The sequence below is a fragment of the Sorex fumeus genome, unplaced genomic scaffold (genome assembly GCF_029834395.1).
Source record: "Sorex fumeus unplaced genomic scaffold, SorFum_2.1 ptg000006l, whole genome shotgun sequence".
NCBI classification, from domain to species: Eukaryota; Metazoa; Chordata; class Mammalia; order Eulipotyphla; family Soricidae; genus Sorex; species Sorex fumeus.
Genome location: NW_026606063.1, coordinates 35,916,304 through 35,944,283, shown reverse-complemented (window position 1 = coordinate 35,944,283; position 27,980 = coordinate 35,916,304). Strand labels below are relative to the sequence as shown.

General features: G+C 41.6%; 1 protein-coding gene across 5 annotated transcripts in view; it reads left to right on the top strand.

Moving 5' to 3' along the window:
• The window catches only part of SNTG2 (syntrophin gamma 2), a 440,849-nt gene that overhangs the window by 195,096 nt on the left and 217,773 nt on the right, over positions 1 to 27,980 (top strand). For 3 of the 5 annotated variants that reach the window (XM_056124862.1, XM_056124871.1, XM_056124854.1), the window contains exons 3-4: positions 17,880 to 17,936; positions 18,021 to 18,078. In XM_056124862.1, coding sequence (XP_055980837.1) covers positions 17,880 to 17,936; positions 18,021 to 18,078 — 115 coding nt within the window. The remainder of the gene's footprint in view (positions 1 to 17,879; positions 17,937 to 18,020; positions 18,079 to 27,980) is intronic. The other 2 variants (XM_056124870.1, XM_056124872.1) reach the window with 2 other exon arrangements.

Genomic DNA, 27,980 nt, shown 5'->3' with positions numbered 1-27,980 from the left:
TCAGTAGTTGAACCTACACTGAAATTGGTTCTCCTGGAACCTAGTGTCATATCTGCACTAAACTTCCCGGTTTCATTGATGTTGATTCTATATTCCCCATTGGAAACTTAGTCACACTTAGAGAAAAATTCTGTTCTGTTAGCTTGAACCTTCTGGAAAAAATTTAAAACAAAATCACACACACACAAATACACACACATGAACAGCACAACCACAGTATCAGATAATGATTGCTGTTATTTTTTGTGTGTGTGTGATTTGGTGTTTGTTTTGGACTACACTGGTTGGTACTCAGGCATCATTCCTGGTAGGCTCCCACAAGGCAAACTCATGCAACCCTACCTGTTATACTATCTCTTTGACTCCTGACTAATATTACTTTTATCACAAAAGAGAGTACAACTAAATTTATTCATAAAAAGTAAAATGATGCTATTTTTTTAAAAGATCTGCTTATTTAGCATTTAGAATCGCAATTTCTTATCATTCATATTTCTATCCCTTAAGATCAGCATGACATTTTGAATACTTAACATCTCAGGATTTTTAAATTTTCTCCTAAAGAAAGTACATGCTTTGCAGTTTTATAGATACAGCTTTTTGTAGTGTTTGTTTACTTTTAAATTTTTTTTAGTAGTCACTCTATGACGTTTTATATTCTCCACAACATTATGTTTATATTGGTGGTTAGAATTATTGTATCATGCATTTACATCTGAAGAGAAAAAATTCATCTCTGATATATTTGATACTTAAGTTATGACAAATTTAGAGTTTGGGTGTATTTTAGAGAATCCCATATATTTATTTTACTACTTAGGAAATTAAGATTCAGGAAGAGTAAGTTATCGGCCTATGCTCAAAGTTAATTATTGAGTTAAATCAGCCTCTCAGTTACTGCTCTACTGATTTATAAGATAAGGGATGCATCTGATAAGTGTTTAAAGATACAAGAAGAGCAATAGGATATGTAAAATGTTCAGAGAAGCATAAGTAATATCGAACAAGGAAAATAGTTGATGGCTTTGTTTTAATCAACAAATAGTTGATTAAAATAGTGCCAGTTTAATGAAACACCCAATGACAAACAAGTGTTTGAGCACTTGGGCAAGTTGTCCCACATAGACATCAGGATATAGCCAGGTGATGAACCATATGAGAGAAGAGAGCTGTTATCTTCCTTGAAAAGAGGATGAATGCCAAAAGCAGCATCATTGGTGACCCCATGAAGCATTGTAGCTAGGATGCTTAACAACATTATCTTAACAATAATGCTTAATACCTGCATTGGCTTCAGAAAGGAGATGGATTATACTAACCAAATGTCCCCTGAGAACCCCTAACTCCAGATTTGCCCTTACTTGGGTTTGCTGCTGGGATTTATGTAATGTGTTGCATGAAAAACCTTAAGATAAATATGTAGCTGAAGAAGGAATCACTTGAAGGCCCCAAGCTCCATCCAGGAACAAAATGCAATACTCTGAATTAAGTATAATCTGAGATGATTCCCATGTATTAAATTCAGATGAACTCATGTAATGCTAACCAAAATGAAAAGCCACAGGAAGAATGTCTTTATAAGAGAGTGACAACCGAACTGAGACAATTGTAGCAATTGATCGACAGAGACAAGTTTTCAAATGATAAGGTTCACAACATCAAACTTAGACATTTATTATTTTGAAGATGTAAAGTAAGTTATAAAAAATTAGGTCAAGGAAGAGGCAATTGTAAAATGTGATCCAGAGGACGTGAAACCAAACCCAAAAAGAATATCTAAAAATAAAAATAACAAAGGAAATATCAGTCTCAATGTACCAGTTAAATAACATGTTAGAAGCCAAAATTATGAGCAATAAATCTATTTGAAGATTTACAGATAGCACCAGAGCTAGAAAATATTTTAAAGAAATCAGTCAGGAGGCATCAGGATAGTGATAAGGTTGCTCGTCCCAGGAGGAAGAAGAGATGCATAGAATGGCCTGGGCATGAGGCAGAGGCAGGATACTGATGGGAGAGTTTTGTCTTGCTAATATAAATCTGTGTAGTGACATTAAATAGTATAATTAGCTCCAGAATATTTGGCTCTTTCTCTGCATTCAAGGCACATAGTATGCTAACTCTAGCCCATCTCACAGCTTTATAGCTTCTCCCCTGTAAATGCATGTTAGGTCATGTCACGTTCTGTTGATACTGGAGATAGTCATATATTATCTTTGCCAGGTTTTTAGATTATGTGTCTTTAAGAATCTAAGATCATGCTTTCCTTCATCTATATTTATTGTATATAGATAATTGTACAAAAATTTGGGGGAAATGAGAGGTGGGAGGGATACTGGGATCCATGGTGGTGGGAAATGGGCACAGGTGGAGAGATGGGTATTTGATCACTGTATAATTGAAAGCCAAGCACAAAAATTTGTAAGTCTACAACTGTACCTCATGATGTCTCACTAATAAAAATTTTAAAAAATTAATGGGTACATAAAAATATGTTTCTTGAAACTCAAAAATTATTACCATAAAATAACATCTAGAAATTGAGTTAGTCTTGCAATCCTGAATCTTAGAGAGGCATTTCCTAATTGCTTCAGATATATCATAGAGATTCATTAAACTTAATGCAGTCATGATTAGGAATCAGATTGCTAACTTTCAGAAATTAGATTGCTTTTATATCAACAAATATCAGCAAACTGTTGTTTTAATTTGGATTAAAGAATTATATTTGGGTTGAACTTCCCATCACAGATGAAGTTGTTACTATGACTCTTGCCAAAGTAATGGAAGTTTCCAATAAATTTTAGTATAATATGTAATTCACTGCCATATAAGTACTGCGTGCTAACCGATTGTGCCACTGGAGCTCCTGGAGTGATAGCACAGCGGTAGGGCGTTTGCCTTGTGTGCAGCCAGCCTGGCCGAGCCGGTTCGATTCTTCCACCCCTCTTGGAGAACCTGGCAAGCTACTGAGAGTATCTTGCCTGCACGGCAAAGCCTGGCAAGCTATCCGTGATGTATTCAATATACCAAACACAGTAACAACAAGTCTCAAAATGGAGATGTTACTGGGCCCACTAGAGCAAATCAATGAACAACGGGAGGACAGTGTTTGACAGTGTTTGATGTAATTCACACAATTCTGTAATTGCTGTTTGATAAATGAATCATTACTCTTTGTATCATCTAAATCTGTATCTTTATGTGGTTCCCATTCACTTCCTATTCATTGGTTCCTTAAACTGGAAATAAGTGCTGTCTCTATTTTTCAGTTTTTAATTCTCACCCTAATTTTTAGTGTTTTCTTCCTTACACTTAGAACATTTATTGGTTTCTTTAAGATATTTTATCATGAATTCAAACAATTAGTAATCTAAATAATGAGAATATTTCATCTAAATTAATTAAGTATATTTCCTCAGCAGGGGCTGGAGCGATAGCACAGTGGTAGGGCGTTTGCCTTGCACGCAGCCAACATGGCCGACCCGAGTTCGATTCCTCCACCCCTCTCAGAGAGCCTGGCAAGCTACTGAGAGTATCTCGTTCGCAGGGCAGAGCCTGAAAAGCTCCCCGTGACGTATTCGATATGCCAAACACAGTAACAACAATGTCTCCAATGGAGACATTACTGGGCCCGCTCGAGCAAATCGATGATCAACGGGAGGGCCTTTACTTTTACTTTACTTTACTATTTCCTCAGCATTCTATATTTTTCTTTTCTTTATATTTCTTTATTAAAAGATGTGTTAGTTTTTTTGTTTCTTTCATTCCCCCAAGATTCCAAATTCATTTCAGTATTTGAAAACCTATTTCTGGGTAACCCCTTATACAAACACTGCCTCACTTATTTCATGTGTCTGAAAATTTTTAGATTTAACCATTCTTCCTTGACTCACGTACCCTATTCTTGAAAAGGGAACCCCAAGTAGATCCATTATTTGAGGATTCATTGAATGTCTGACCTTTCCTCCAACAAGCTTATTTGAAAAATGCTCAAATTTGTAAAATAAAACAATAACTGGAAATCAGCTGTTCTTCCAAACTAGGAAACAAGCAATAGACCCAGTGCACTCTGAAATTCAATTTTCCACTATCACACACCAGTTGAAGAACAGTATTTGGTCACTAGATTTGGTTTATATGCCATTTTTCCTCCAGTATGAATTATCTACTATTAATAAATAGTACTGTTTTGTTGTATGGGATGTATATGTATATTCTATCAATCAATATATATACATATATATCAATATCAATATATATACATATATATCACTGTAGCACTGTCCTCCTGTTGTTCATCAATTTGCTCAAGCGGGCACCAGTAATGTCTCCATTGTGAGACTTTTTGTTACTGTTTTTGGCATATTGAATACGCCTTGGGGAGCTTGCCAGGCTCTGCAGTGCGGGGGGGGGGGGGGGACGGGATACTCTCAGTAGTTTGCCGGGCTCTCTGAGAGGGACGGAAGAATCTAACCCAGGTCAGCGGCATGCAAGGCAAATGCCCTACACGCTGTGTTATTGCTCCAGGCTCTCTCTCTCTCTCTCTCTCTCTCTCTATATATATATATATATATATACATATATACATATATGTATATATATGTGTGTGTGTCAGTCAGCAAGAGCACACACACACATATGTATATATATGTTCTTGCTGATTTTCTTTCAATTGAAAGAACCCCTGCTTTAGAAAATCACTATCTACCCTTCCTCACATATTTACCTATTTGATTTATTATCTCAAATTTAGAATGACCACTTCCTAATCTCCCAGTATTGTTTCTGTGGCACAGCACTTAACAGTGGGTGAGAAGGGCCCTGTACATAAACTAACTGCTGGCTCACAGTGTCCCAAAGTGCAGGTACATCCTAAGAAGGTGTGAGATAGTGCAGAGATTGATGTAGACAATTTTCCATTACTTTCAGTGGAAAAACTCTGCAGTTTCTTTGAAAAGATTTCCAACCTGAATAACTAAATGTAACCATGAGCATCATATCTAGAAATTTCCTCTCATAATTTGTAGCAGTGGCTGCCTTGCACAGTTCTTTGCCTTTGTTACATCACTGTTGAATTAGCTTAAGAAAGTGCTTTCTGATTCAGCTGAAGAGAAGGACAACATGGAGGGCAGGATCCACAGATCCCGAAGGGAAAAAAAAAAAACAGGTTCCAAAAAGAGCCGAGATCATCGGGAAGCCCCAGATGGGGTAGGTACCGCATCCCGCCTCCCCCAGATGGAACCCCGGTGACCAGAAGCCTCTACAACCACAGCTCGAGTATGCGGGAACTTGGACTTTTCCTCAAATCTGCCGGGACTACAACTCCCAGGTAACCTCAGATTCCGGAAGTCACGCCCACAGCCCGCCCCCCAGCACCATATTTACAGCATTCAGCCAAAGAGAAGGACAACATGGAGGGCGGGATCCACAGATCCCGAAGGGGGAAAAAAAAAAAACAGGTTCCAAAAAGAGCTGAGGTCATCGGGAAGCCCCAGATGGGGTAGGTACCACATCCCGCCTCCCCCAGATGGAACCCCGGTGACCAGAAGCCTCTACAAACACAGCTCGAGTATGCGGGAACTAGGACTTTTCTTCAAAACCGCACGGCCGCGTGAGCGGCCGCGCGACATCTCTCTATATACAAAGTGATCCATGGGAAGTAAACCACCCAACGTTTCTCTCTGAAAACCATAGTTAAGTTTGGAGCACGGCCACAGCCCCAGAAACACAAGGACTTAATGCATAACCCAGCAGCTTGGAGCAGAAAAGTGAATGGGCTATGCGTTAATCCAGGCCATCATGACTGTCCGGAGGGGAAAGGGTGTTGCCCCATTCGCCCTCTCCTCTCTGGAAAGAAAGATGGCGGCCACATGGGAGCCTTGTGGACAGCAGGTATGAACCGGGGGTGTGGGGGCGACTAAAACCTCATGGGAAAGGGGGCGTTCCGGTCCGTCCTTCAAGCCCTAATGAGGTCACCAGTTGCCCCCTGCGAGTGGCTCTCCAGCACGGCCACGGCCCCAGAAGCACAAGGACTTAATGCAGAACCCAGCAGCTTGGAGCAGAAAAGTGAAAGGACTATGCGTTAATCCAGGCCATCATGTCTGCCCGGAGGAAAAATGGTGTTGGTCCCTTCCACCCTCCTCCCTCTGGAAAGAAAGATGGTGGCCACATGGGAGCCTTGTGGATAGCAGGTACGAGCCGGGGGTGTGGGGGCAACTAAAACCTCATGGGAAGGGGGGCATTCCGGTCCGTCCTTCACGCCCTACCGAGGTCACCAGTTGCCCCCCACGAGCGGCTCTCCAGCACGGCCACGGCCCCAGAAGCACAAGGACTTAATGCAGAACCCGGAAGCTTGGAGCAGAAAAGTGAACGGACCATGCGTTAATCCAGGCCATCAAGTCTGCCAGAGGAGAAAGGGTGTTGCCCCATTCGCCCTCTCTTCTCTGGAAAGAAGGATGGCAGCCACATGGGAGTCTTGTGGACAGCAGGTATGAGCTGGGGAAGTGGGGGCGACTAAAACCTCATGAGAAGGGGGGCGTTCCGGTCCGTCCTTCACGCCCTACCGAGGTCACCAGTTGCCCCCTGTGAGCGGCTCTTCAGCACGGCCACGGCCCCAGAAACACAAGGACTTAATGCAGAACCCGACAGCTTGGAGCAGAAAAGTGAACGGACTATGCGTTAATCCAGGCCATCAGGTCTGTCCGGAGGGGAAAGGGTGTTGCCCCAGTCTCCTTCTCCTCTCTGGAAAGAAAGATGGCGGCCACATGGGAGCCTTGTGGACAGCAGGTATGAGCCGGGGGAGTGGGGGCGACTAAAACCTCATGGGAAGGGGGGCGTTCCGGTCCGTCCTTCACGCCCTACCGAGGTCACCAGTTGCTCCCCATGAGCGGCTCTCCAGCACGGCCACAGCCCCAGAAGCACAAGGACTTAATGCAGAACCCGGCAGCTTGGAGCAGAAAAGTGAAAGGACTATGCGTTAATCCAGGCCATCATGTCTGCCCAGAGGGGAAAGGGTGTTGGTCCCTTCCGCCCTCCTCCCTCTGGAAAGAAAAATGGCGGCCACATGGGAGCCTTGTGGACAGCAGGTATGAGCCGGGGGTGTGGGGGCGACTAAAACCTCATAGGAAGGGGGGCGTTCTGGTCCGTCCTTCACGCCCTACCAAGGTCACCAGTTGCCCCCCGCGAGCGGCTCTCCAGCACGGCCATGGCCCCAGAAGCACAAGAACTTAATGCAGAACCCGGCAGCTTGGAGCAGAAAAGTGAAAGGACTATGCGTTAATCCAGGCCATCATGTCTGCCCGGAGGGGAAAGGGTGTTGGTCCCTTCCACCCTCCTCCCTCTGGAAAGAAAGATGGAGGCCACATGGGAGCCTTGTGGACAGCAGGTATGAGCCGGGGGTGTGGGGGCGACTAAAACCTCATGGGAAGGGGGGCGTTCTGGTCCGTCCTTCACGCCCTACCGAGGTCACCAGTTGCCCCCCGCGAGCGGCTCTCCAGCACGGCCATGGCCCCAGAAGCACAAGAACTTAATGCAGAACCCGGCAGCTTGGAGCAGAAAAGTGAACGGACTATGCGTTAATCCAGGCCTTCAGGTCTGTCCGGAGGGGAAAGGGTGTTGCCCCAGTCGCCTTCTCCTCTCTGGAAAGAAAGATGGCGGCCGCATGGGAGCCTTGTGGACAGCAGGTATGAACCGGGGGAGTGGGAGCGACTAAAACCTCATGGGAAGGGGGGCGTTTTGGTCTGCCCTTCCTTCACGCCCTACCGAGGCCACCAGTTGCCTCCCACTAGCGGCTCTCCAGCACGGCCACGACTCCAGAGCACAGAAACCAATTTCTTAGCTATCTGACTTTCAGTAGAAATACTTCCAGGGTCAATAAGTAAAATAGCAGAAGTCCAAAACCGACATATAATTCTTGAACCCAGCTGTAGAAAGCAAATCACTTCACAATGCTTTGTCAGCATGTCTGATTTGGGGGTGGGGGGTAATCTCTAAATAACAGTGGTGAATCTTTTATTGAAACAATGACTCTAATCAAAGCAGATAGAGTGTTAACTAGAATTCATCTGCCCCACAGGGACTGGGAGGGGTGGGGGGGTGGGGTTTTATTGGGGTTCTTCATAGTAAAAAATAAGTTTTGGTAAAGGGAAATGTGCTTGATATTTGCATGACTGAGATCTAAACCTGAAAGCTTTGTAACCTTTCCCATGGTGATTCAATAAATAAATAAATTAAAAAAAAAAAAGAAAGTGCTTTCTGTGGTGCCCATATTATAATTCACGTTAGTAAGAAAAACTAAGCTGGTTTTTACATTTGCAAATCTTGAAGATGTTAGCTATGTGTTATAAAATTTTATACCGAGATTTAGTTTAATGGTAAGATAATAGTATGAGTTGGTATGTGGGGTATGCCAGACTTTTTTAAGGAAATCAAGTAAAAATCATTAAATAGCAATCAAATGACAAAAAAACATAATTCAAATGCAAATTTCAATAACAGTAAAGGTGTTTTATAGAAGCTGCTAAACATTTACATCATTAACTGCTCTAACAGTATAATTTTGAAACATAGAAATGTTGAAAAGTAAACATTACTTCATATAATATAATTTTATTATCATCTTAAATTTTATATATCTATATACTTGTTTTAGATCTGTGCTTTTAAGGAACAAATATGAACATAGCCAAAGTTCAGTATATAGTTATTTTCTCTATTGTTGCATTTAAACTTTTAAATTGTTACTTCACAGGTATACTTTTATAGCTATGAGCTTCTCTTATTTATACTCAAATAACATTGTACTTTTATTTTCAAACACATAGCATTTTTTATGTAGGAGTACTGCTATTTATTCAGTTACTGATTAGCTGATTGAATTGGGCATTCACTCCACCTTATTTTTTTTTGTTTTTTATAATTTTATTTATTGAATCACCATGAGAGCAGTTACAAAGCTTTTGGGTTTAAGTCTCGGTCATACAATGAAACACCCGTACCTTCACTAGTGCCCTTTTTTTCCACCACCAAAAACCCCAGTATACCCACATCACACACCCTCCCCCTACCTGTGGGGCAGATGATTTTCATATTACTCTCTCTCTACTTTGATTACATTCAATATTTTGACACCAGACCCACCATTATTATTTGGGATTTTACCCCAACACTGAGATCTGCCAAAAAGGCAACAGTAGACATTTGTTTTCTATTGCTGGTTATAAATAACATATGATGTTGTGTGTCTGCAGTAGTGGTGGCACAATTTTGAAATTCCAAAATTTTAACAATTAAATCTGGAGAGATTTCTCCCCAAACCTGCTGGGTTCTGAGATTTGTTCCTGAGTCTCTGGATTCATGGCCATTAAGCAGCTTGATCAGGAGCCAGAGAGGCTGTTTGTGGGCAGTGACTCGGGGTCTTGATGGGACGGGAAGAAAAGGGGCGGCGACACCCCCATCCTGTGAGGCCCCACGTGTCTCGTCCTTGGGGGCCAAAAACTTAATGTCCAATAGCCTCTGATGGATGGTGACCACTGAACTGCCAAGGGGGAGCAGGTGTAGGGACAGCACCTTTTCCTCCCTGGGGTGGCCCAGCGACAGTAACATACTCGGGGTCCGGATGCACTTCTGCCAAAGCTGCTGTGTCCCGAGATTTGTTTCTGAGTCTCTGGGCTGGAGCGATAGCACAGCGAGTAGGGCGTTCGCCTTACAAGCGGCCATCATGGCCGACCCGAGTTCGATTCCTCTGCCCCTCTCAGAGAGCCCGGCAAGCTACTGAGAGTATTCGATATGCCAAACACAGTAACAACAAAGTCTCCAATGGAGATGTTACTGGGCCCGCTCGAGCAAATGGACGATCAACGGGAGGGCCTTTACCTTTACCTTTACCTCTGGGATCATGGCCCTTAAGCAGCTTGATCAGGAGCCAGAGAGGCTGTTCATGGGCAGTGACTTGTGGTCTCTTTGGAACAGGGAGGAAAGGGCTGGCTCCATCCTCATCCCATGAGGCCCTGCATGTCTCATCACTGCAGGCCCAAACCTGACTGTCCAGTGGTCTCTGGAGGATGGCGGCCCCTGGGCTGCCAGGGGTAACAGGCCAAGGCATGAAACCTATTCCCACCTGGAGTGGCCCAGCACCGGTAACCTACTGCAGGGACCAGACACATTTCTGCCAAAGGCTGCTGGGTTCTGAGATTTGTTTCTGAGTCTCTGGCCATTATGCTGGTTGATCAGGAGCCACAGAGGCCTTTCGTGGCTGGTTACTCGGGGTCTCGCTGGGGTGGGGAGGAAAGGGCCAGCTCCACCCCCATCCCATGGGGCCCCGTGTGCCTCATCACTGTAGGCCCAAACCTTATTGTCCAGTGGCCTTTGTGGATGGTGGCCACCTAGCTGCCAAGGGGGAAGGGCAGAGGGTTAGCACCCTTTCCCCCCTGGGGTCGCCAGGCGACAGTAACCTACTTCGGGGTCCAAATGCATTTCTGCCAAAAGACGCTGGGCTTAGAGATTTGTTTCTGAGTCTCTGGGATTATGGCAATTAAGCAGCATGATCAGGAGCCAGAAAGGCCGTTCATGGGCAGAGACTCGGGGTCTTGTGGAGACGGGTAGAAAAGGGCTGTCTCCACCCCCATCCCATGAGGCTCCACATGTCTCGTCACTGCAGGCCCAAACCTGTCTAATGACCTCTGGTGGATGGCAGCCACCGAGCCGCCAAAGGGGAGAGATGGAGGGTCAGCACCCTTTCCCCCCTGGGTTGGCCTGGCAACAGTAATCTACTCTGCGGTCCGAACGCATTTCTACCAAAAGCTGCTGGGTTTTGAGATTTGTTTCTGAGTCTCTGGGTTTGTGGCCGTTTAACAGCTTGATCAGGAGCCAGAGAGGCTGTTTGTGGGTGGCAACTTGGGGTCTCGTTGGTATGGGGAGGATGGGGCCGGCTCCATCCCCATCCCATGAGGCCCCACGTGTCTCGTCACTGCGGGCCCAAACCTAACTGTCCAGTGGCCTCTGGAGGATGATAGCCACCAGGCCACCAGAGGGAACAGGTCAAGGCACAAAACTTATTCCCACCTGGGGTGGCCCAGCGTTGGTAAAACTCAATGCGTTTCTGCCAAAAGTCGTTGGAATTCGAGATTTATTTCTGAGTTTCTGGGATCATGGCCATTATGCAATCTGATCAGGAACCAGAGAGGCCTTGCCTCCAGTTATATAGCTGAGCCTGAGGTGGTTTGTGGATGTGTCTCCCACATGACTAACTTTTGGCCATTTCCTTTCTTGGTAAACTTTGCACCAAGTTTTTGGGGTCTGGCCAAGGGCACAGCAGCAATTTTGGGATATCTGGAAGTCTGAAAGTGCCATCAGGCTGCTGATGCACTGGCTTCACAGGTACAGTGACCTGCTTGCTGCACCATACCCCCTACACATAGCATTTTTAATATGTCTATGATTCCATTAGATGTAGTATAACTTTTGAAGTTATATTCATATCTATTGTACTGTTAATTGTGAAAATTATTGCATGTATAATTACATGTTGATTGGTACCTACATGCATTTTATTTGGATTAAATATTTTTAGAAATAATTTGAATATTAATATTCCCAACATATTTTTTTCAGTAACCCTTCCTACTTCTGCATCAGTCTTTTCAGAATTTATTTCTTCAAGCTTAATTCTCTTTATGAAGGTTTGAGCAGTGTAGTAAGAGAATGGGATATATCTGTCTAGTTGTTTATTAGCTTTACTGGAATAATTTCAGGAGGTTGGATGGAGTTCAGCAGCCAGGTGTTGGAATAGTCAATTAAGACAAGAAGCCAAAAACAAATGTTAAGCTTCTAATCACTGATGCTGACATCACACAAGCAGTAAGCCAGAGAAAGTGCTGACTCCTTGCCCCAACTTTCCCAAGTTGGCGTGGTCTTGTTGAGGGCCACGTGGTTAGCATGGATGTGGGGTCCTCTCACTTCTGCTGAGCTACCCAGAGTAGAACTCTTGATGTTTCATGTGCCCCAAAAGATAGAGTGAGGAAGGGTAATAATTAGGAATGGAAGAAGGGTAAGTGCTTGTTGTTGACTCAGGGGATAAAGTCTCCTCAAGTTTTCCTCCCCACATCTCAGGCAGTGCCCTGAATGGAGGCCCTGGACTGGGCATGTAGATTCAGGCCATAGCTGGACCTGAGTTTTTGTCCTCTTACCTGCCAGTGCTTATGTCTAGAATAGAGAGTGTTATCTATCCCCTTTTGATTTGCTTGTGGTTGTGCCTGAGAGATTATGTAGAGAGTCAGACCAGAGTTGGATTTCAATTCCTGAAGGGATTTGAAATTACAGGAGCAATTTCTATTTAATGTTTTTGTACCTAGCATGTATTTGAAAACTCTTGAGTGTCTTATATCGATTCTTAACTAATATGGATTTACTACTCAAATTGAACAAAAATACATAATATTTGCATATAATATATAATTATTAAATGACAGTATTAATACATTGAAGCATAATTTATTTAAAGTGATAAATCCATATCCTCATTAGGTGAATGCTTAAGTGAATTATTTTTAAGGAGTGGAGAAATCCTCTGCACTATTCTAAATATGCTTTCCAAGGTGTTTACTGATTATAGGAAATCTCCAACAGTACCCCAAGAAATATGTCTAGTAATATGTTTCTCTCCCTCCTCCCAGAGAGGCTCAGCATTAAAATCAATGAGCTCATTGATCTCTGAGAAAAAAACAATTGGTTGATTAAAAAAAAAAGACTTAAGTCTCTTTATCCTTTGAAGTAAAATACTTTAGAAAATTCTTCCCTTTCCAGTTGCTAAATATTAGGATTTTCCCTCGTACCATGAGACGGCAGATCCTGGCAGCTACTGATGGCGTATTTGATGTCAAAAACAGTAACACCAAGTCTCACTTCGCGTTCCTGCATCGAGCAGACACCATTGGGCTACACTAGCATGAGACAGGGACGAATGGAGATATTCCTGATGCCCACTTGAGCAAATCGATGAACAATGGGACAACAGTGTTGCTACAGTGCTACAGTACTATGAGAGCTAAAAGTCACATCTTTGCATAACTCTGCAATGATCTGCACCAGCTCCTCCTCACTCCTCATTTCCTTCTGCCCAAAGACAGTAGTCCAGGTGACCTGCAAAGAGCAGCACTGTGAGGGAGGACTGGATGCCAGGGAGGGGAGGATATAGGAGACTAATTAGGAAGGGAGGGTACAATGGCCACATTTAATCCTACAATTTGACTGAAATCCTTCTTTTAGGAAATTGCAGTATTCACATTAGAACATCAGTTGGCAACTGTAAAAGCTTAAATTTACTAATATGTAGCTTACTGTTTAAAAGTCTGAAGTATAAAGGTATGACTCAAACACACATTTCATGCAACAATAACTTGAACAATGTTTTAGCTGGCCAGCCTTCGAAAGCCAACTTTAGATTCCAAAGTCTTTTCATATGGGTTGAGGATTATCTGTCTTAGAAAACAGTTCTATCTCAAAATATTTTTAGGCAAGATAATGTAGTCAGAGCTGAGTTCTATTGTAATGATGCCAGCTAGCAAGATATAAACTTGAACTTAATGTCAAAACATAGTTGGGATTAAATGATAAAGTAGAGAAGAATGCTTTTTTAAAGGACCTTATCTCTTGGGTTTGAGATTAAGAAAAAAAAGAGCAGGATTGAATTTGGAAAGAATGTGTTGATAGCTACCTTAGATCATGCTCCAGCAATCTTATTATTCATTTTGATTGTATTCTGAATCCTTTCCTTTGAGTGAAAGAGACTTGAATGTGAACTTGAAGGAGCTGTGTTGCAGGGTGGGGGGTGGGGGTGGGGGAAAGCATCTCCTAGAAAGATGTCTCCCATAGTGTCCTATATAATTGAGACTCTTGTCAAATAAACACTGTGCATTTAATCATCTGGAAAGCTGACTTGTGTCCATGGAGTAAGCTAGTGACTGGTTTGCAGGAATTTGAACTGCCTCCCAGCAACAGTTCTAATTACATCTTTGCTTTGGAAAAACCAGGATAAGTTCTACCTAGGCTTTCCATTAAGATGATATTTGTGGCTCATCTCTGAGCCACACTGTTAGGATACAGAGTAAGAGGTCATTATTGGGCTGTGGGGTTAAAGGTCTATTCACAGCTGCACACAACTTTCTTTTTCCTATTTAGTTTTTTATCTAATTACCCAAAATCTTATTTATAAATAAATTTCTGGTGTGCAACCAAACTGAAATAATTTTATAAACTTAACAATTGCGTAATCATTCAGAAAGGGTGGATGGAATGAAGCTGTTTTACCATATTTGAGTACTTAAATTCCCTGATGGCTAATGAAGAAATTTGAGACTAAGAAAGAGCACGTTTTTGCTCCCACCCAGAAAGCATTAAATATCAGATTTTTTAAAAAGTAAGCCTCAGTGATTCACCAAAAACTTTTCCGAAATTATATGACCTTGATTTCTATCTATGTTAGGTCATTCTGACACTCAAAATGCCACAAGCTGAGGCTTAAACAGCATTTATTTATTTTTTCTATTATGGAGACCTGGAGTCCAAGGTCATCGTGCAGGGGAGGGCTATATTTTGATGTGTTGCCTTGATGCCCCATTCTAAGAAGTCCCCCTTCTCACTGGGTTGTCCAGAGCCCTTCCTGTGTAAGTATTGAGAGAGCTGAGGTATCTATCCCTTAGAAGTCCACCAGCCTTGGCCACACAGGCCCATCTAATGACCTCCCTGATTTTAATGACCCCCCAAACCATCTCCAAATGCAGTCATCTAAGGGATTGAGTTGTCATCATAGAAACTAGGGGAGACAGTTCAACTTGAAGCAACTTCCTTTGCAGAACACACACTATAATCTTCCCGTTCTAGATGCAGAATCTAAGTTTGGGTTTTCTCTGGAGGGGGAGTTGGACCACATGCAGTGGTACCCAGGGCTTATTCCTGGCTCTGTGCCCCCTGAGTGACCCAGTGGTCCTTAGGGGATTGACATGTGGTGCCAGGAATTGAACCAGAGTCAGCTAAAGAGACTGCTTGCAAGACAATGGCCTACCTCCTGTATCTCTCCAGCTCCATAAACTCAATTTTGTAGGCATTTCAGTAACTTGAAAATTTGCTTAGAAAAGAAATATGATCATTGTACAGGGCAATTATTTGAATAAATGTTGTATTGGCTTTAAAAAATGGCAGAGAATAGGTTCTTCAAATTCAGTTGAAGAAATATTGAAGATGTACGTGGTATAATTTTTTCACTTAGTTGCGGGAATTATAGTCCATATTTTAGGTTCTCTTGAACTAATTCTGTCAGAGGTGTTCTTTTGTTGTTGTTTTTTGCTTGTTTGTTTTGTTTTTGAGTCATACCTGGCTGTGCTCAAGGCTTACTCCAGGCTCTTCTCTCAGTGGTTACTCTTGGTGGGCTCTGGGGACCATATGTAGTACTGGGAACTGAACATAGGTCAGCCAAGTGTAGGTAGTACAGTACTTAGTACAGTACTATCAGTTCTACTGTTGCTTTGGCCCAAGGATCATTTCATGGTATTGCTTTCAAATTATCATCTACCTATAAAAAGATCGCCACAGCAGGAAGAGGAAGGAACCACAACAGTGTTAGAGGATGTGGTCCATTTGGGTAAGAACTGAGCACTGAAAGCAGGTAGAGTGATCTGCATGATGCATTTTCAGTAACAGTACTGCAAGTCACAGTGCCTTCAAGGAAAAAGGAAGAAGAGAAAAGTAGCTTCCATAAAGGCAGACTGGGAGAAGGAGAGAGGGGAACACTATTGAAGGGATAGGTGTTGGAACAATGTTGGCCTGGAGCTCAGTCCTGAATAACGTTGCAACTTGGTAATTCAAGGTGATTCAGTAAATTGAAAAAAAAAATCATTTTCTGAGACCTATACATGAATAAAATGGCAGATTAAAAATGATATTTTTGGCAAAGTCTGTCAAGATACAAACCAATTTTCTTCTCGAATATATCTCTAATTTTTTTGGTTTATTCTCAGTAATACTCAAATGCTGAGATAAGTGACTAAAATTGAAATTGCTATTGGACATTCTAAGAAGACATATTAGAAGAGAATTTTGGTTAATGTGATACTGGAAAATTCTATTTTCTAATATATTCTGTGGCTCAGAGATCATTACTTGAAAATAGAGCGGTGTCACTGTGTCATGAGGAGTATGTCTTTCCACTCAGCACAACCACCTCAAACCTGTCAGAGGTTTGTGATGACTGAGGTGCTGAGGGAGTGAAGTCCTCCTGCTTTTCTGCTTCACTCTCCTGTGTGTCCTTCCTTCACCTGGCTAATTTCTTCCCTAGTATGGGAGAGAAATTAGGTGATTCTTGCAGGAGTCCTCAGACCCTCCACGAGAAGTCTACCAGACCTCCGCAAAATGAATTTAAGATTACATTTGCTTCTGCTGTCCTTTGTTATCCACAAATGAAGAGTGTGTCTGGCATTTCCAGTAAATACTTAGCTTCTAGTTCTGCTAGGAACCCATGATGTACATGTCATCTGAGTAACTTTGTTTTCTACCATGTCCTCCTTTAATATTCAGCCCCGAAGATAAAAATGTCAAAATGATGATCTTGAAGTTTAAGTTGCCAGATTGCAGTCATTTCTGTGCATAATTATATAAATATGTCATCAGTTAATAAGTGTAGCAGGAGAAAAGTTCTAAATAGTAAAATTGCCATTAAAATCTGATTTAATGTTGAAAACAGGTGCTTTTGCTCTGATTATTATTTCTTTGAGTTTCTAATGGGGAATAAAGTTGCAAGTAATTTTTCATGTTAGAGAAAACATATTGCAAACATTCTGGCAAGCTTTCTCATGAGGCCACCCCATTGCTGCATCTCTGATTGCTGGCAGCATCCTCCGTCCTACTAGAGCCCAGTGGGATCCATGAAGCATCAACTTCTTTCTGAACCTGGGTCTCAAGTCTCTGTCCCGGGCTCTCTTTAGAGTCATTCAATTTGAAGATGCTTATATTTTCAGTTAAAAGTCAGAACAGTGCATTCATGTTATTTCCTGGTATCAGTTTGAGGCTCAAAGCACACTTTGCTTCCCCACTTCATCTCATATCAAGTAGCTTCATTTCATCTTATTTCATGTCCTCTCAGTTCCATCTTTACTTGCATTTGGTTTACCATTATTTAGTGTAAACCAGATACATGGTGTTATGAGGTTCTGTGTACACCAAGATCATGAATGTCAACACTGTTGTAAACAGATGATTTTAACTATGATACATCTCAAAAATGTATTTGATGACTATATTAGAGATCTGGAGGTTTGACTATTCAGAACTCACTCAAGGGCACATTGGTCTAAAAGTTTTTTTTATCACCACTGGTATTTTTAGGATCAAGCACACCTATCATCAGAAGTCAAAAAATAATCAGTTATTCAATGATCAATATTATACTTACATATGGGTCTAAGAGGACTGAATTGGCATAGACCTGTGGCTAAAGGGAAAAGATTGTGCTGAATGACTAGCCTTCAGAGTGGAATTTGAAGGCACATTTTTGGTTCCCAGTTTGCTGACAAAGCAACTGTGGGCCCTTCATTCTCTGACATTCTCCATTTTTAGAGCTAAAGTGGGGTAAGACCAACGGTGGAGGAATTTTTAAAGGCATGACCTTTAAATAATGCATGAACCAGGACCTATGTTTATCTTTATTTTCATATATTACCACTGTTTGAAGATATGTCAGTACTGTTGTCATTAAGTCATGAAACCTTTGGAAACAATTTAAACACTTTACTTAAGTTTAAATGAAGATGTTACATGTACCTTGTGTATTTGCTTTGTGACAGTGCATTTTAACCTAAACTTGCTTTGTTTTCTGAAATTTTTTAAAGCACAGAACTGTTACACTTCGCAGACAGCCTGTTGGCGGCTTGGGCCTGAGTATAAAGGTATGAGCTTGTGATTTCCACCCCCTCCTGCCTCATGACTACCTCAGTATTGACCATAAAGACTTTTGTTCTGCTGTCTTTCAGGGAGGCGCCGAGCACGGAGTCCCTGTCGTCTTGTCAAAGATTTTCAAAGACCACGCAGGTACCCCAAACCAATGGATTAAGCATACATCATAATAGTTTGCAAGATAGAAGCCATTTGAAGTGATAGGAATTAGCCAAACAATTATTTTGCTTGGTTATTTATAATGCCATGTTGTTTTTGCCATTAATTTCTTAGTGCATCCCGTTACAACACTGCCCTTTGCATTTCCTCCGACCCTTCAAGCCCTTAAGAGAGCTACTGATTTGCAGCAAATCTGAAGAGAAATGTAATCCAAAAGAGACCTACAACTCTAAATTTTCTTGGATGTGTTAAAAAGTTGAGTCTTTAAATGAGAGGAGGAAATTGGTGGAGCTCGTTGAGAATTCAGAGAGAAAATTGTATTCCTCCCTCTAAAATGTCATGAGAATCACGTCTGGTAAAAGGTTGGTGTCGGTGCTGCTTATGGAGTGCTGATACCACACAGAACATTCAGCTGCCATTTACTGAGAGATAGCTGTGTATCGACAGGAAAGTGAGGGTGGAAATTCTGGCCACACATTCCAAATTTCTCACACAAGAGGGAGAATTTCTTGTAGAATAAAATCACTTTGTTAAATGACATAAAGCAGTCCATATACTTTTGTTTGTTTTGGTTTGGGGACCATATCCAGCCATGCTTAGACATCACTCCTGGCTGTGCTAGGGATTGAAGCAAGACTGTCCTGCATGGAAGACAAGCTTTTAAACCCCTGCACTATGTCTCCAGTTGAGAATAGTCCATCTCATAATAGGGTTTCCACTGTGCAAACAGCTGGGCTCTCCTTCATTGGCATGTCAGCATCCCCTTCTCCTAATTCTACTGATCCTACTCATCAAGCATCAAAAGGTGGGAGCATAGGCCTTAAATGAACTAACCTCTGTGTTAGTCTGTTAGGTGTGGTGTGTGTGGTATGTGGTATGGTTGAGTGGTGCACTTGTGTTTGTGTGTAATTTCTATATGTCACTGAGGTGGTTTCTTCATATGTGGTGTGTATGTGAGTGAATGTGTCTGTGTTATTGTGGATCATATGAGTGCTTATGTGTGCTCATGAGATTCATGAGATTTATTTATCCCTGGATTGGAAAGGAAATAGGGAGGGAATCTTGAAAAGGGGAAAAACTGGTCCCACATCAAGACTGTTCTTGAATAATGACACCCTACTTGTTTATTGGAACTCATATAACAGTTGGGTAAAATGAGTAAGCAAGAAGTCCACGTGTTTTCTCAACATTTTGATTCCCATTCATTGATTTTATCCAAACTGTATCCAGTATCATCAAAGCATATGGTCACCACAGCTCTGTATTGCACGGAAAGGTGAGGTCCGGCCCAGAACCCCACCTGCCCATCCTCTGACATCTGCGTGCCAGAGGAATGTGGGTTTGGCACAACGGTCCCATTAGCCTTCCACAACCCACACAGAAGTAAGCTGGCTGTGGAAACTGTTGGAATGAAATAAAGGTGGATTTCCCCATAGTAATTCTGACTCTGTTCCTGCTGAAGAAGAAATTTTACAAAATAACTCACCATTACATTCGCATCTGCCTGAAGACTCATTTTAATCAAATGACCATTTAGGAGTAATTCTTTCTACATACATTTTCCCATTTGTGAGTGAGGATGTAGGGCTGGTGCCTTAACTAGCATGTCCTCAGTACAGCAAGGCTGGGACACTGTCTTCAGATTATTCACTTCCTTCAGAGGGAGTTCCTGGCCCTTATTGGTGCTATTTCAGTTGGCCCCAGAAAAGAATTTGTTTTATAAGAAAATAAGGATTTAATGAGAACCATAGAAAACTGGAATAAAGTTCTATAGAAGTCTCTGAAGCAAATAGCCATTCCCTGGACTCACCACCCAACTGCGGCAGAGGTTTTTAAAGCATTTAAAAACAAACACTTTTTTAAATTTAGATAAACATAATTTTAGGGAAGATGAACGTGTTTGCATTGTACATACAAAGTGTTGTAATTGTGGAACTGAAATGCATCTCAAAGTCAGTGCCCTGGTGCATTTTCAGGGAAAAATCTACAAGACATAAATCAATTTATTATTGAATTAGGCATGTTTAATTACTTCTGCACCATTGTAAGCCATCTGGTTGACTGGTTAATAATTGAAGGCAGGATTGCTCAGATAAATTTCTGTAATCTTGGTGAGCACTTCTTTTTCATGAGTATATTCTTCGTCTGCGACTATGAATATGTTGCAGGGAACAAGGAGTAAGACTGACTAGCAGATAAGGCAGAAAAGGATTTTGTGCTTATTTCACAGAGAAACATTAGATTTATATATTTCAGCCATTGATGGAAGACCAGTGTGGAAGTTTACATGCAGTTCAGTAGATGGGATAGAGTCTGTGTTGTGTGGAGAGCAGCCTCCCTCCTCTTTACCCTCTCCAATCATCACATTTTCCCTTGAGCAGAAAGCGGTATCCAGGCCAATGGGGAGTTAGGAGCCAGTGGGGAGTCTCAAAAGAAAATGAGCCCTGCATCCCACACTCTTCATTAACTCTAGAGTCAAAGCATGCAATACATTTGTCTTCTGAAATGAAAATTCTTCTCTTCCTGCTGTGGAAGAGAAAGAAATTCAAGTAGTCATAATGCCCCTTACTCCCAGGCTTCTATCCTTCCTGCTGTGGATGACTATTGAAGCCTGTGTCCTTGGTCAGCTTCTCCTCCTGCCTATTCCATGCTAGATCATGCTAGATCACTGTCATCCATTTCCCACTACTTGTTGAGCTGCCTTGCGACTTCAGTCTCCATCACACTGTCCTATCTCCATCGCTTCCAGGATCGCCATTGCCCTTTCTGCACCTACACTGTCCCACCCTGAGTTTCCTTGAAATAATAGCTCACAGTCCTTGACCCTGTGGTCCTATATGAAGATTTGGGACTAGAGTGCATTTCAGTCAGGGTCTGTCATTACTTCACCAAATGTACACCTTACACTCCAACTCTTTGCATTTTATCAAGATAAAAATGCTTAAGGAACTTGAGTTTTAGAAACCAGGGCTTGGTTTAGATGAACAAGTCTCCTTGATTATAGTACCGAATGTGAAGGGGAAAGAAAGAGGGCAGCCATGAGCTCACTCTAATGCTCAGTGTGAATTGCCACACACATAAGGTACGGGAAGAAGAGGATTGTGGGGCTTCTGTGTGCCCTGCCTGACATCCGAAAGTACTGGAGACTGTGAGGCATCATGCCAGGAAAGGCTGAATGCAAGTCCTTAGTAGGAAAGTTGGGATTTATTCAGGGACATAAAAAATTCAGGGTAACTTATTGGAATCAGGAATGCCAAGTGATTCTAGGAGAGATCGCCTGCACCCTGTACGGTTCAGAGAGGATTGGGGCCTTATTAACCCAAAAGGAAGGAAAGGTTGTGGAAGAACTCATCTAATCTTTGCTGTGAGAACTGGGAGATGAGTTTCCTGGTGTCTGTCTGGGTGCATGTGGGAATGAAACACTGCAAATGATCAGATCACAGCAGAATGTAGAATCATCCATGCAGACATTCATCCGCAGATTTATTCAACTACACTCAGCATATAACTTCTCTGTATAAGTTGCTTTCTGGGCATCCAGCAGTAGCACTGCCTTTTCTAAAGTGTATGTTCAATCACAGAGAAGAGCAATGAATAAATATAATACACGCTGTCAACGACAACTGCTATGAAGAAAATTAAGCAGTGGCAGGGAGTAGGGAATGATGGAGAATCACTGTTTTTCATAATGTGCTCAATCAAAATATTACAGTGGATGACAATTAAGTATCTGCGCCACATGGAATAAGTCATGAACAGATCTGAACACGGAGTGTTCTGGCCCAGGAGAAAGAAGAATAATGGTGTTGATACAAGAAGGAACATGTTTGCTTCAGGAATGAGGTGATAATGGAAGTGAGGTTGGAGGCATGACTGGTAGCAAGTGGGGTTCAAAGGTGCAATGGTCATTCAGGGCCCAAAAATCCTTGGAAACAATGTGGATAATACTTCTAAGTAAAAGAGGCCATGGAGGACTCATTGGTTAGAATGTCAGATCATTATAATTTGTTTATTTATAATAAATCATCATGCCTTTTATATGAAGAACATGTTCTAGGAAGCAAGAGATATGTTAGAAAGCTAGTGTGTACAGAGGGTCTAACACATACTGATTTTGGTGAATTTTGGAGTTTAGTATTTAGAGATACTTTGAGGATGAGTCTCTACTGTGGCTGATAGGCAAGCCTCTTTATGTGAGGAGATGAGTGAATTCACACTTGAATGCATGGATTTAGCAGGCAAATAATGATGGTGTTCTATGAAATGACTCAGAGAGCAGATGGGGACTGGAAATGCAGGGAGCAGAAAGAATGTAGTGCTGGTGCTTTTTTTGCTGGGCAGTGGGCTTACATATGCATAACTTACAGGGAGATTTTAGGATAAAGAAATTTTAGAAAGAGACATTTGAACTAATGGAACAGAGGCAATTTTCTAGGGTCTTAGGTCTGTAGAAAGGAGCAAGTGCCTGATTCCCAAGGCTATAGCAGAAGGCAAGTTGAAGGGGAGAGACAGGACAACAGTTAGTTGGGGTTGGGGACTGTTGAGTTCATGCTACCTTCAGTCTCCAATGGCTTACCACCTCTTGCAAGCATGTGAATTACCTGTGGAGCTTATATGCTAGACCACCCAGACTCTGACAGCATGAGCCCCGCACCCCTACCTGGTGCCTTACTCCTTGTACAGATATAGAGATGAGGAGCACAGAAAATTGCTTGGAGGAAACCCATAGTGTAGTGAGGAAAATAATAGATAAATACTTGAATATATATGTTGCATGTTATTTTCAATGTTTGTGTGGAGTTGTGTGATTCGCTGCATATATGTATATAGCTGTAATTGGTTATTATATAGTAAATGGATTGATATGTGTATTAGACAAGTATAATATGTTTATAATCTACAAAAGAAGTATTAAACCTAATTAGTTGAGTATCATTTATCTCTTAAGGTACAATGTTTATTGCCTTTATTTAATTCTGTGTTTTTTGCTACACCCAGAAGTACTCAGGACTCATTCTTGGCAGGCTCAGGAGACCATATGGAGTGTCAGGGATTGAGCTTGGGTCAGCTGCATGTAAAACAAATGCCCTACCCACTGTACTATTTCTGACTCCTATAGATTGACTTTATTTTATTTTATTCAATACTTACTCATAATAACATGTACATATCTTAAGTTCTATAGCTAGGGAGGTTACTCAGTGTAGTATATATCTGGCATGTGTGAGGCCTGAGAGAATTATACCTCTGGGGGGTGCAGAGAGAGGGGGAGAGAGAGAGAGAGAGAGAGAGAGAGAGAGAAGAGAGAGTGAGAGAGAGAGGATGAATGAAATGCATAGGCTGAAAGCCATTCAGAAAAACTAACTCAAATCGATTCCTAAGTCTTATTTCCAAGTTTGTTATTTATCCTCTTTTACTTTACTTTTCTCATAGTAGCATTCTGGATTTGGTTTCCTCAGAGTTCTCTTTCTTTGGATGTCTATACATCTAATATTTAGTGCTGGCACAAGGATCCCACATGTTGGTCAGACAGGCTGAGTGTTCTTGGCCTTTGGGCTGGTGCAGAGACTGCAGGAAGAATTTTAGATTTCCGCATGTGTATTCTAATAAAAAGAAAGCAATTGTTGGCACCCCCAGGTCTAATCACCTCTTCTACAGGGAGACTTATAGTCCAGACTTGGTGCTCTTTGATGGATTCTGGTGAAAGGTCTCTGTCTCATCCTGGTGTTTTGATGGCAGTGAACATTTCAGTTGTTTGTCTGAGTACTCGGAGGGTGGAGGACTTGCCAGTGGTGTTTTTATCATGACTTCAGTGGCTGACCAAACCCCAAATAGAAGGCAGATCAGTTAATTTTACCAACAACAGGAGAGTATTTGAATGAATGAGTCAATCCTTCTCATTCTTGCCTACACCTCATAAAGTTAAGAGGGGCCCCATGTTGTCTCATATGGAGATGCTACTTAGAGCTGAGAAGGGCAATTGGTTTTCATTTACAGCATCAAGCACAGGCTTTTTGGGGTTGTGTATTTTGAATCCAGTCAGCCCACAGTGTGTTCATAAAATTCTTTCTGTGTTATAACTTGGCCATGTAGGTGTCTATGTTTTCGAGGTTTTGTCCTTCACACATTTACTACTGTTCCAGAGAGGTGTTTGAATGTGCTGTGATATCCCATCTGCTCAAGAAATAACGGTCACTCAGAATCCCATTTAAAGACCTGAAACCACCAGAGGAAACTATTTTAAAAATAGGCTTCCTTAGAATCAGTAATGATTTTTTTTAAGTTTTATTTTTTATTGAGTCTCCATGAGATACAGAGTTGCAAAGCTGATCATGGTTGAGTTTCAGTCATACAGTGTTCCAACACCCATCACTCCACCAGTGTATATTTTCTACCACTGATGTCCCAAGTTTTCCTCCTGGCGCTCTCCCCACAGCCTATCTCTATCACTAATGATACTGTTCTGTGGCATGAGCATGCCCAGACTGGACATTGCTACTTTTACTGTGTCACTGATTCAGCTGCTCATCTGAGATAAGTAGTGTGTTTTGGTCAGACATGTGTATTCTGGCTTGAATGCTGTTTATTAATGCTCACCCCATTTTTATTCTCACACAATGTGGACATTCCCTTACTGGTGCCTCCTGGTTACTTTGCAGACACAAGTCCCACCCACCTACAATGTTCCTTATATGCTATCGCAGCCTATCAGTTCATGCTGTACTCATAAAATTTATTTGCCATCACAGTTTAATGCACTGATAATTTATGATTGTAATGTTTCAATAAAAATTTGGATGGATCTGTACCCTCCGTCTAATTTGATGCTAGTCTTCGAGAGTCAAATTGCCCAAAGAATTGCAATAAAAAAATGGAAAGTGAAGGTGGAAGAAAGAAACAATAACTAACCTCATAAATAAAGGGATCATATAAAAGTTAGGATCATATAGTTTCTTTATGTTTATTTTCATGGGAAGTGCTGCTTCTCTAGAATTCCAGAGACCTTGGAGAGACCACCTAAATCATTTAACTGTCTGAAATCATGACCTGAAGAGCTTCAGTGCAGGAATAATCTTTCTTCCTGGGGTATTGAAATCTTATGGGTTTGAGATCTCCTGAACACTCCAGCTACTTTTCTTTTTTCTCTAACACTTTTACCTATAATTTGGTATCTTATTGCTATAGGCATACTGTCATTCTATGTAATTTTTGATGAATTAATTTTTACATTAGTGATATTTCATTAACTATTGAGTTCAGTGTTAACAGGTTTCATCCCTTAGTGCTGACAGTTCACCTACCACTAGCTCCTAAATCCATATGCCCATAGTTCAGTTTCTGCAGCTTCTCTCTTCTGCAGGCCCCGGGATGTATGGGAGTAGTGTCAGCTACAGTGAGTCACCTTTAACAGAATCTTTCTCGTACCACTACTCAGAACACCCTCATTCACTATTACTCATCTTTTAAAAAAATTTATTGAATCACCATGATATAGTTACAAGCTTTCATGTTTGTTTCATGCTTCATATTTACAATTACACAATGATCAAACACCCATTCCTCCACCAGTGCACATTCCCCACCACCAATTTCCCCGGTATAGCCCCCCTTTCCCACCCTCCCCCTGCCTCCATGGCAGATAATGTTCCCCATACTCTATCTCTACTTTTGGACATTATGATTTGCAAGACAGGCAATGAGAGGTTATCATTTTTAGTCCTTTATCTACTTTCAGCACACATCTCCTATCCCAACCGGTTCCTCAAGCTATCATTTTCTTAGTGATCCCGTCTCTATTCGAGATTATTTTCCTTTTTGTTGGGTAAAGAATTCTGGAAATTTTAGATATGATACAAATATTCAGGCCAGTGTACTCACTTGATAAATATGCATAGTACTGTCTTTTCTGGAGGTCTGTAAACATTTTATGGTGATATCAGTCTGTCTGAATTTGTGCAGAAGTAGCTAGAACTTCCACTCACCTTAGAATAAGTGAGCATGAAACCTGATCTGGAATTTTAGGTCAAGCTACCAGATAATAAGCTAAAAATCTGTGTTTCTCCTCAAATTACCTTGCTATAAGAGTATAAGGAGTCGTTGCTGTTTAGAGGTCTAGCAAGTCGAACAAAGAATACTTCAGTATTATATCCTCCTAACAGTTAATGAATTCAATTGAAGGTATGCTTTTAAGGCTACCAAAATAAATAGAACTTGAAATGGAGAATAAAAATGGATTTTATATCTAAATGAAGAATGTTGAAACTCAGAAAGGAATTCTAGAGGTATCACAAGCTCCGAAGTATACGCTCCACGTTGCAAGTTTAATTTAAATTCTGTGTGGGAAGAGCCTTCATCTTCACTAACTGATTGCTAAGAGCAAAATTGAAGCAGAGAAGTGAATTGGCAGGCTGTCCGTATGTTCTCACTTTTGAAGGATCACTTCGTGTGAAGATCAGAGGGAAGCCAGTCTGCAGCAAAAAATCCAGCTGTTAAAGCAGAGTGTGTGAGGTGCTTCTCACAAATCCTTTCTGGTCTGAATGGTAGTATCTTGGGACCTGCTTTATCATTATCTCATAGTTCCACAAATTCTCCTCTTCTCATTAACATTATCAGCTTCCACTATTAAGGGACTTCCTGAAAATGGAAATTCTTTAATTTTTAAATTTATTTAACTTTGCTTGATACTGTGAATATCTGAGGGCCTTTACATTTATTTGAGAATTAATATGTTCTTGTTACCAGTAAAACCTACTAACAGGTTCCTATGAACATTTTCATGCACTGGCATTTCTCTTCCTATTTTTTGAGGAAGATCCTAATCTCTCTGCAGTGGAATTTCGGAATATTCGGTCACGGTCACGGTCCTCCCGTTGTTCATTGATTTTCTCGAGCAGGCCCAGTAACGTCTTCATTGTGACAGTTGTTACTGTGTTTGGCATATTGAATACGTCACGGGGAGCTTCCCAGGCTTTGCCGTGCGGGCGAGATACTCTGAGTAGCTTCCCGGGCTCTCCGAGAGGGGCAGAGGAATCAAACTCGGGTAGGCCCTGTTGGCTGCGTGTGAGGCAAACGCCCTACCGCTGTGCTATCCCTCCAGCTGAATAAGGAGGTTTGCAAATTGACAGGGCAGGTTTTGTAATCAGAGTTTAGATCCTGCCCTTCCTTTAAGTGAGCCTGGAGTGTGAAAGGGTGGTTGTTCCCTCTGGAAATACACTGTACTATAGGCTCTTCCAGAGTGGAGGCAAGATGTCAATTCACTTACTGGTGGAAAGAACATCCTTTTAATTTTTACCTCATACAAAGGTAAAAATGGGACCTGCTTTAGAAGATGACTAACACTTACATCCGAGACATTTATCAAGCATACAGTGACCCAACTGTATATGGCTGGACAGGTATCTAGGACATATTCCTGATAACATAAATTTGTTTTGCCCAGACGGGAAGATCAGAGCTAGTGAGGTTGGATATTTTAAAATATTATGTAAGTTCATGTTTTTCCTTTCTCTTAATCATGCATGCAGCAATGAAATGAGGGACTATTTTTTAGTATGACATCAGAAGGATATGTAAATTGAGAAGTCATGTGAAAAGAGCAGGAATTCAACATGCAAAGCCATGAGCCTGTGATTTATACAGAACGATCAAGATTGACGGTGCTCTGGCCTCTGGGTTTATTTTCAGGAAATTAGATAAAAAAAAACTGAAGATGATTGAATCTCTGATGAATCCAAAGTCACTTCAGCTTTTGGTTGATTATTTCTGCGACTTTAGTGCAATTGCAAAGGGATGAGATCTCAGATTAACAAAACAAAATCCTGATGTGAATGTATAGGTCTTGTTTAATTTAATAGAAGTCATTTTTATTGTTGTCCCTT